The sequence below is a fragment of the Electrona antarctica genome (assembly GCF_951216825.1).
Source record: "Electrona antarctica genome assembly, chromosome: 5".
In the NCBI taxonomy this organism is placed as follows: Eukaryota; Metazoa; Chordata; class Actinopteri; order Myctophiformes; family Myctophidae; genus Electrona; species Electrona antarctica.
In genome coordinates, this window is record NC_136810.1 from 35,707,361 (window position 1) to 35,717,821 (window position 10,461).

Sequence of the window (10,461 nt, forward strand, 5' to 3'; positions counted from 1 at the left end):
TTTTTTAAAAATCGTAAAAATGCAGCACAAATCTTTGAATATATATTCTTTCAGAGCAAATGTTTTTTTTATTTCGACGTCAGGCCTAAATGGGTTAATTAAAAATATTTTTAGAATACATGTATTATTTCATTTTGTGTGTGTTTGCAAGTCAACTTAATCATACGTTTTTATTTCTACCTTTACAGCTTCATTAAGGCCTATAAGAAGTTTGGATCTCCGCTTGACAGGTATGCGTATGTCTGTCTGCACCATAAATGTATGAATTATCCTTTGAGCAGCTGTAACATGCCTTCTGTTCCTCCAATAGTTTGTTGGTAACACAGTTGCCTTTTGCTGTTTTGCAGGCTAGAAGCCATCGCCAGAGACTCTGAGCTGGTGGACAAATCTGTCGCAGACTTAAAGAGGCTCGGAGAACTTATCCACACCAGCTGTGTGACTGCACTCCAGGAGCATGAAGTGCACCTCAAAGAGAACCCCTCTGAAGGTAGTACTGTAGATGCCTTCTTTATATTGAATTTGCTAAAACATCATTTTTGGAAAAAACTAAAAACAAACATGATATGCTTTTTACTTTTCACTTTTTACTGACACCAAGTTTAAAATAAGAATTGAATACACAGAATATCAATATGAAGCAACTGAAAAACATCTTATTTCAATGGTAGTGGATGGAGAGAAAGGATTTTTGTCTACCTTGGATGAAAAATCAGATATTTTAAATTATTATTTAATTTAAATCTCTTAATTCTAATTTGCTTTAGCTAAAGGTCCTGGAAAACGCAGAGGTATCAACATCAAGATTTCTGGAGTGCAGGTCAACGCCAAGTCCATCATTCAGCATGAGGAAGAGTTTGAACCACTGCACAAAGTTGTACCGTCCAACCCAGCAGAGAGAAACAAGTACGCTGTCATTGTCATTGGGTGCACAGAATGTTCTCTTCTCAAAGTAAAAGCACTTAAATGACAGCATGCGTGGTTCTCCACAGGTTCCAGCTGACATGCCGGGTCAAGGTAGCACACTTTGACACTGACTGGGAAGTGCAGGACGACATTCAGCTCTTGCTCGGCGTCTATGAGCACGGCTACGGCAACTGGGATCTGATCAAGACCGATCCTGACCTAAAGCTGGCCGAAAAGGTAAATACCAGATGGCCGCTGAGAAGCGAGCAGGTTATTAGTCATCTTAACAATAACCACAGTAACAACAATAATAATACATCAAAGTTATAGAGTGATTTGATACACTATACAAAACAAAATAACTTTATTTAAGCCAAATGTTTTATTTTTATTTATTTTTACAAATAATATTTACAGTTTATTTTGCTTCCGTGTATGAAGTTGGTGCAAATTGGTCAGAGTGTCATTATTATCAAAGAACAGTCCCAGGGCAAAACAGGCTCACATTTGCTGTGTTTGTGTGCGTGCGCAGATCCTTCCTGACGACACGAGTAAGAAACCCCAGGCCAAACAGCTGCAGGCCAGAACAGACTACCTTCTCAAACTGCTGAAGAAGGAGCAGGACTCTAAAGAACCGTCTACACCAGGGGATGAGGTACGTTAGCGGGGTTTTTGGCCGGGGACCCCCGGAAATGCTTTTGCAATGTCTCGGGACCCCCGCCCTGCCCACTCCCGACCCCCAATATAAATTGACTGCTACAATAACCTTAATAATAGAGACAATACACCATAAATAAATACTGAAACCAGATATAATCATTAGGGAAGGTGTATGCATGTACTATGTGTACTATGTAAACTCTTCATTTCCATTTTCCAGCCATTCAGTTGCAAAAAGACATGTGGGGACCCCCCAAAATAATTTGGCGACCCACCTTCTCTTACGTGTCGAGTGTGACCTATATGAGCAAAATGGCAGCCATGTGACTGGTCAATAGCTCAACTGTCCCACCCCTCCCCCACAGGTCAAAGTGAGAAAGAGGAAGCCTCGGGTGAAAAAGGACAAGGTCCTCAAGGATGACCAGGGGAATGACATCCCCTCTCCTCGTCTGTCGGACAACCCCTCTGAGGAGGGAGAAGTGAAGGTCAGCCAGAAGCTTCATCACCTTTTTTTTGTATTATTATTACAGTGAAGCCCCAGTGTTAATTACATCAACACAATGTGTAATGTGTTTGTTTTTGTTATTGGTGTTTTGTTTCTTTGAAATCGGCCATTTCACACTGCTCTTCTCTCTCTGTCGGACCAGGACGACGGAACAGACAAGTCACCCGCCAAGAAGAGGCAGAAGAAAAAGGACAACAAGGAGAACAAAGAAAAACAGGGAACGCCTAAAAAAGAGAAAGAGGGCGACAAAGAGAAAAAGGCCTCCAAACCCAAGAAAGAAAAGGTACTTGTCTGTGTGCGTGCTACGTGCGTACGTGTGTACAGGAAGTGGAGGGTACATTAGGGAAATGCTTTCCCTGGGGGGTTCATATAGCCTGTTCTGGTGTTGTGTGTGCTGGAGTGCAAAATATGTATTGTTTTCTACCTGTTTCTTTGTAGAAGCACATGGGGAAATGTGCATAAAAACATCTTATCATGTGAGTGTAACATTGATCACTCAGAGCTGTAAGGTGATCTGTGTTTGTTTGGCACTTTGACACTTTCCCAGGCTAAAGGAGGCAAAGGGAAGAAGACCCAGGGCCCGGTCCACATCACAGCTGGCGCTGATCCGGTTCCTATCGGAGACGAAGATGATGAACTAGACCAGGAGACATTTAGCGTTGTGAGTTGACGTCCTGTCTGTTGTGACACTCTCAAAGCACGACTGAATTCAAACAACATGCATACCACCATGACCAATAACTCCCCTGGGATGAATACTTTTTAATGCTTTTGTGTGTGTGTGTGTGTGTGTGTGTGTGTGTGTGTGTGTGTGTGTGTGTGTGTGTGTGGTGTGTGGTGTGTGGTGTGTGTGTGTGTGTGTGTGTCCGTGTCCGTCCAGTGTAAGGAGCGCATGAGGCCAGTAAAGAAGGCCCTGAAGCAGTTGGATAAGCCTGATGAGGGTCTGTCTGTCCAGGAGCAGCTTCAGCACACACGTACCTGCCTGCTAAAGATAGGAGACCGAATCACAGAGTGCCTTAAAGCCTACAACGACCCAGAACATGTGAAAACATGGCGCCTGTAAGATGACGATTAGAAGCTGTGTTGCATAAAACCATTGTGACAATGCTGCCATCCTCTTTGAGATTAGTAAGTAATCATTATCCTCTTGTTATATTGGCAGGAACCTCTGGATTTTTGTTTCCAAGTTTACAGAGTTTGGTGCAAGGAAGCTTCACAAGCTTTACAAGATGGCACAGAAGAAGCGCTCACACGAGGAAGAGGTTAGTCGCATTTGTTCCCTTTGTAGAGATAGAACTGTGAGTTAAAGGAGAATTCCATGCTAGAAGGCTTTCTTACCTTTTATTTGTAGTTGTTGTCTCCACCAAAGAGGTCCAGGTGTTATTTTGTGCAAAAGTGCATTATTGGCTATTTTCACTAATATAAGCCCTCAATGGGGGTTGGGTTTTTGTGCTAATTTGCTTATTTCCATCCAAATAAGTAGTAAAGTGTGCCTTGATTTTTGAGCGATGGAAATAAGAGAATTAGCACAACACCCCAATGCCCCATTCAATTCAATGCAATTTAAAAGAAAGGTAAGAAAGCCTTCTACCATGGAATTCTCCTTTAAGTGAGGGATAATTCACAACCAAAGAATTGTCGCATGGCGCCGAGTGGATTATCCCACTTATGCGTTTGTTGAGTTGGGCTGGCTGCAGACTACAATATTCAGAGGTTCGGGTGGGCGGGACAGAACACATTTTGCGTGTTCTAGGCCTTCGAGATGTTGTGACTAACCAAACTATTTTGGCTACTGTGATTGGTCAGACGTTGGTTCTGCATTGTTTCCGCATTCAGTGCAGCTTTATTCTGTCAGCATTGAAGCGAGTGAAAGGCAGTGACTGTTTGGAAGAGACATGAGTCAACTTCCAGGAAGTACAAACACCTCTTTCTCTAGTGACAATTAATAAACACAACCTATCATTAGAAAGGGAAAAAGCCATGTACCACTGCATTCATTTAACCATAATTTAAGCTGAGCCTCGGGCATGGCTATGGGATAGCTGGCAATCCTGTCCACAGCTGGATAAGAAGGGAAACTACAAATTGCATTTGATCAATGCATTTGGTCCTTCAGATTTTTTATGTTTACTATCTTCATCGACCTTGGAGTACATTTTAACTTGCTAATGCAGCAAGTGGGAGAATCTGCAGTAACAACCTAGAAATTAGTACCAGCTGAGTCAGTCAGCTTACTATGTGTGCCTTTTACTACAATATCAACACATGTACATTTTGTTTGCCAAAAAAGGGCTGAAAAGTATATTATCTATTATACAATTGAAAACATGTACGCAACCCAATACCCAAAGTCACCAGCTACTACGCCACTGACACGCTGGGTGCCGAAGCCCAAGCAGGAGCAACACACACTGCAACAACACACTAACACGTCACAGACTTACCCTCCGCGTCGATCCACGGCTATCTCCTCATGTCGCGCCGCACGCCCACACTCAACACCACCCGCGTAAAAATTGTCATTGCACTGCCACTAAAGCCGGCTCCCGTCCAGACTCACAAACAATATCAATATCAATAATAAACACAAACACGCCACAAGCACCGACACCCCCGCCTAATTTGTTGCCACGTCTATGACAACAAGCCCAGAAATAATGCCATTCAACACGCTACTTACACACACTACCACTCGCTTACAATACGCGGACCTGGCAACACTACATCCCCTCTCCCATTTGCTCAAAGCCAACCACGTCACCCACGAGAGTTTTTCTGTTACGTCCGATTGCAACACCGGAAGTTACATGCTACACACACACACATTAGAAGAACAACATGAACACAACACTACTCACACACACACGGCCCACTGTTGCCAGGTCTATGAAAACAGGCCCAGAAACAACCAAACAGACCCAGAAACAAAGCCTTTCACCACGCTACTTACACACACTACAACTCGCTTACAATTCACGACCCTGGCAACATTGTTCCCCGTCTTCCACAACACACACAGTCCCACACACACACACACACATTCGGACTTGGATGGACAGCGGCGCGATTACATACATACACCGTTTAATTCATGCAAACACGACAATTGCACCACCAGTTTCATTAATGTAAACACGACAATTGCGCGACCCGTTTAATTAATGGAAACATGACAACTGCGACGCACCGAGGCGCATGGATTCTCTGTGTGTGTATGTGTGTGACTGTGTGTGTGTGCGTGCGTGCGTGCGGGGTGCCTCTGCATTGGAGTGTTTATGTCAGTCAGCGATGCGATCCGTTGTTATTCAGCCAGGAAAAAAATCTAAACATTATATACTAACGTCAGCATCGGGCAGATTAACACACACAAGCTTTATTAGTTGAGTTTTCTTATTGAAGTGCCTCTGAATTGTAACCGTGTGTTTATGTCAGTCAGCGATGCGATCCGTACCAGCACGCACGGACTGGAGAGAGGCGAAGTGTTTCTCTCCCTTCGCCTCATGTCGCCCTCATTGTAACTACAAATATTGTTCCCGAACAAACAATGTGGGGTCACTGCAATCCGCAATCCAAAAGATTGTAGCCCTACTATAATGCAGTCAAGGTCCCCCAAAATATATACTACAGTATGTTCTGCTCCATTCTCAACATCTTTTGCTCTCCAAAAACAGTAATTTATTGTAAGTAAACAAAAACAGTAAAAAGCAGTTTCATGTCTGCTTATTTTCATTTACATTAACTTTCTTTGATGTGAAAATACAACAAATAATAATAATACCCATCCGTTACTACATGTCAACACACACACACACACACGCTTGCCAGCCACACACACGCACACGCACACACACACACACACACACACACATTGAACAGCCTGCCGGCAAACAAAAGTAGAAGAAGAAGAACAACAACACACCGCACACTGATTCTAACTTGGATGGAGAGCGCCGCGATTACATACACAGTTAAAATCATGCAAACACGAACATTGCGCGAACGACTGCGTCGACACCTGCCGTGGAACAAACGGGACGAACCGAGGCGCATATATGGATAAGAACAACAACACTACACGCACACGAGCGCACGCGCTACAACACAAAACAGCTGCATACAACGCGTGTCACTGTGGACTTCTGTATCGCAACGCGGGGCAACGCAACTCTGGGATGAGCGGGCCGAAGGCCCGCGAAATTCTAGTTACATACAATTTAGAACAATGACGAGACAGGAGCCGTCCCATTGTCTGAAAAGAATGCACACCCTCTAACCAATCAGAATCGGGTTTAACACATTTTTCAGAAGGAGCATAAGAAGAAGGAGGACGCTGGGAGGGCAAAGCCTTTCAGACCAGAACCTTCTGGTTCCAGTCGGGACTCCACAGGCACTCAGCTGTCCTCCAAGTCCATGGGTCACCCCTCTCAGCCTGGCCCCCATGGTCACCACAGAGAACCATACAACCCCGCCAACAAGCGGAATTTCGGGAACGATGGTAAGTCCACATCATTTTTTATTGTATTATGTTAAGAGGTTTTTCAGAGTTCAGACATTGGCACTTAGGGCAGTGTTTAATGTGATCTAGTACTTACATCATGGTTCATCGCAGATCGGGGGGACTGGCAGAGGGACCGCAAGTACAACTACCCAAGTAACAGCAACCAGCCGTGGCAAGGAGATCGGAGAGGAGATCACCCGTACGACCCACACCGTTATAAGGATCACTACGGGGATCGTCGTTCCCATGGAGACTCCCATGGAGACTCGTACCGCAGCTCAGGCGGTTACCGCAACAATAGTTCCCCTCGAAAGAGGCCGTATGAGCAGTATGACAACGATCGGGACCACAGGGGCCAGCGACCTTATTATGACAGGTGAGAGTCTGCTGTTTTTATGTTATTTTTTTTGTGGCTTTCACCTTTATTTTATATTTTTTATGGAGGGACAGACAGTAGGCTGACAGGAAATGGGGGGATGACATGCAGTAAGGGCCGTCGGGATCGGGAGTCGAACCCGCGGCACACTGCCAGACTGGGTTACCAGCCAAGGTGCCTGGACCGCTGAGCCACGGCCCAGGCCAGAGTCTGCTGTCTTTTGGCATGTACGCTTTTTCTGGAAGTAAGACTGGTTAAAATGCATTGTGACGTCACAATGATGGCTTTGTTATTTTCTGGACTCAGGAGTCCTTGGTTGTAAAGAAAGCAGAAATTAAAGACTCCTTTAATTTATCTGCAAACTCGGTGGCCTTGTGGTTAGTGTCCACCCTGAGATTGGGAGTTCTGGGTTCAATCCCTGGGAGAGATGGAAACCAGACAAATCTGCCAGTGCAAAACAAAAAAGAGTACTTGGCAGATTTGGTCCGGCCCCGCTCGGCTGTGATTGGATTTTCATGCCCCCAACGTTGTGGGGCACCAATCAAGGGCCTAGTATGCAAATATGGGGCGGCTTTATCACCAGAGGTATTTATTTTAATTCACCCCTTCGAAATGCATGTTCCACACAGAGATCCCATACTAATATCTACGCAGTAGAGCCATGACAGGGTAATATCTACGTAGTCTGGCCATGACGGTATAAAAATGGTACCGAATTGCACTCAACTTCAAGGGTTGGATCTTGTCCAGGGGGTGTACTTAGTTTGTACATGACTAGAAGCTCAAATGGCTGGGGGTGTTCTTGTACATCAAACTGCCTCAAGTGCAGAGCCACGTGGACCTATGGTCCAAGTGGCTCTGCAAGGCTTGCTTACTTAGTTACTTTAATTTATGAGATAAAGCATTTTAGGTTGCAGTAGATTTTTTTTTGAGTGGTGCAACCACTCCAAGGAACAGCAATGTCCGTGTTAACCTATGTGACAATGTCCGTGTTAACCTATGTGACTATGAGTACCAGTAGGGGCAAAAGTGGCGCTGTTGTGCCAGAAACGGAGAGAGAGAGATAGTGCTGCACGGGTGTGATTTTTTTTTTTAATGCAACCAACAAATCAAAGCCAAAGTAAACAACTTTATACAGTATTTGGTAACAAAGTGTTTCTGATTCTGACTCATTTACAGGCATCCAGATGCCAAGAGAAGACGCTCTGATGAGTTTCGTCCTCCAAACTACCATCAGGGCAGAGATGGTCCTCCCTCTCAGGACTTCAGGAGGATGCCCGAGCACAGGCCGCCAGGCCCAGCCGCACCAGAGCACTACCGGCCCTTCCACCCCGACAATCCTCCTCCTCAGTCGGATCCGCGCTCTCCGCAGGCACAGAAGTCTCCCCAGGACTCCCGCTCGCCACCTGAGCGACCCGTAGTAGAGCTGAAAACCGGGGCAGACCCCAGCTGGAACAACAGGAAGACGTAAAGGTCAGCCGAGTGACTCGACGAGGCTTGGCATCCAAAGCCACATGCTGCTGTTGGACACGTCTGGACTAGCCAATCATAAGCTCACAGCTGAAAAGGGAATCGACACAATGCCCCTCTTTACCAGCAAAACCATACTATTATACTCCAGCCTCCTTCCCTCAATTAACTGTGGCTGTGAAATAACGTGTGCCCTAAAATAATAATAGTGGTTCCTCCAAATCATCTTGCTGATGATGAAAAGAAGAGGGATAATAAACTACGTTTTTTATTTAGTTGAAATGAATGACTTGGGGCAGTTTGATGTGTGTAGACTGTGGAACGCATAAGGACGTTAAGTCCCATGGACTATTATGTAAGAAACATGTAGGATGTCTGAACTGATCATTGTGACTGATCATGAATCCTAAAAGTGCCTGAAGTGTTTGGCCTCTTTGAATGGTACATGTATTGAGTTATTCCCAATGGACCCATGACATGGACATTTTCCTTTTTGTTTGTTTGTTTTGAGCTTTAAGTCTTGAAGACATTGTCATTGAAAGAGTTTCGATGCAAAAGAGCGCGTTGCACGATTTCATTTCACAAAAGAAAACTTGAAGCAAAATGGGACAGAATAGTTTTGTTTTTTAATTATTATTAATTTGTGAGTAATGATGGCATGATCAAGCCAGTAGCTCATTGTCGAAATGCTAATTAACAGGTTGACAATGTTTTTTAGCAAATTAATGTGTATTGATAATCATGACTTCAACATTGTATAGATATATAAATCATTGAAATCCTATACATTTTCCACTGTAACCACTTTCCTGTTAGGCATCATGCTCTCTGAACAGTATTTATGACAACTCAAAACACTAATTTTGTCACTTCAGTATGTTTGATACTGAAGTGCCTGTACCTGATGGTATATTTTCATTACTTGACTCTTGCTAATTTCTTTCTCCCACCCACCCATGCTCAGATATATTTGAGATTAAGTATTTCAAAAACACTTTCATTTCCTAAATTTTGATTGGCTATTTTTGATTCACAGTTGTGCTAATGCTGGCATATTCTTAAGGGAGTTATTCCGGAGCTGCTGATGGCCTTTGGTATTACTTTTGGTCATTCTGTTTTAAGTGCCAAATTTGAGACTGGTTCCACTCCGGCCCTCATTGTTATCTCTTTTTTTGGGGGGTGTTGATTGTTAACGCTTCTCCATTTGTGCCTTATTTCCATGTGTATTCTCATATACTGTGTGTGTGTTTGGGTTGGTGACAGGGTGCAGTATTAAAACCGTCCCATTTTAAGTCCGTAGCTATTGTATAATAGTATTCAATGAAATCTGGTGGAGGGACCACTTGTTCTGTTACGTCATGTGGTTCTGCAATTCCCTGAAGGTTTTAGGGAAACAAATAATTGTCTGCAATTTTCTGTCTGGAGCAGTTAGCCAACTTATTACAATGAATAGCCAACACAACTTTCTTCCACATTGAACAAGCTACAGTTCCTGTATGTTCTTTCAACAAGCCTAAATAATTTATATTTGTGATGAAACCACTCTTCATGGGAAATGTGCTGTATATATGTTTATAGACATATGTAATAAACTTTGTTACATAATGAAAATCTGTGCAGGGATTATTCTCACTTCATAATGGACTTGATTAAAAGCTTCTCAACCTGTAGTTTCCCTGCAATAACACGTTGCAATAGTCTTTACTGAAAATTAAATGTAAGAAATGATTCGTCATTGTCGGGAGGAAACCACTCTATTTTTGAGGTTTTAGATTATTTGTTTAATCTCGTCTGTGTGTTAGTTAAAAATATTGAACCATTGGTTCAATATTTTAGGTTGGACAAAACCTCTTAACTCCATTTGACCCTCGAACTGTGCTAAAGCGGCTAACTCCACCAGCTCTCCCCCTCTCATGTAAATAATTGGCAATATATAAAGTCACAATACCAACTTTGATGAGGCAGTATTGCATTATTTTTTTAAATGTAAGGTTTTCTTTATTTCCTGAAAAATGAACATTTTAGACTTTGGTGCTTTCTCCCTGACAG

At 43.5% G+C, this 10,461-nt stretch overlaps 1 protein-coding gene across 2 annotated transcripts in view; it reads left to right on the forward strand.

Annotated features, from left to right (window-relative positions):
• Positions 1-10,023, forward strand: part of chd2 (chromodomain helicase DNA binding protein 2) — a 28,166-nt gene extending 18,143 nt beyond the window's left edge. For both annotated transcript variants that reach the window (XM_079502015.1, XM_079502016.1), the window contains 13 exons: positions 189-230; positions 348-487; positions 765-903; positions 990-1,140; positions 1,436-1,558; positions 1,929-2,048; positions 2,211-2,351; positions 2,616-2,729; positions 2,949-3,127; positions 3,231-3,330; positions 6,374-6,563; positions 6,678-6,942; positions 8,122-10,023. In XM_079502015.1, the coding sequence (XP_079358141.1) occupies positions 189-230; positions 348-487; positions 765-903; positions 990-1,140; positions 1,436-1,558; positions 1,929-2,048; positions 2,211-2,351; positions 2,616-2,729; positions 2,949-3,127; positions 3,231-3,330; positions 6,374-6,563; positions 6,678-6,942; positions 8,122-8,413 (1,996 nt within the window). In that variant the 3' untranslated portion in view covers positions 8,414-10,023. The remainder of the gene's footprint in view (positions 1-188; positions 231-347; positions 488-764; positions 904-989; positions 1,141-1,435; positions 1,559-1,928; positions 2,049-2,210; positions 2,352-2,615; positions 2,730-2,948; positions 3,128-3,230; positions 3,331-6,373; positions 6,564-6,677; positions 6,943-8,121) is intronic.
• The last annotated feature ends 438 nt before the right edge of the window (positions 10,024-10,461 follow it).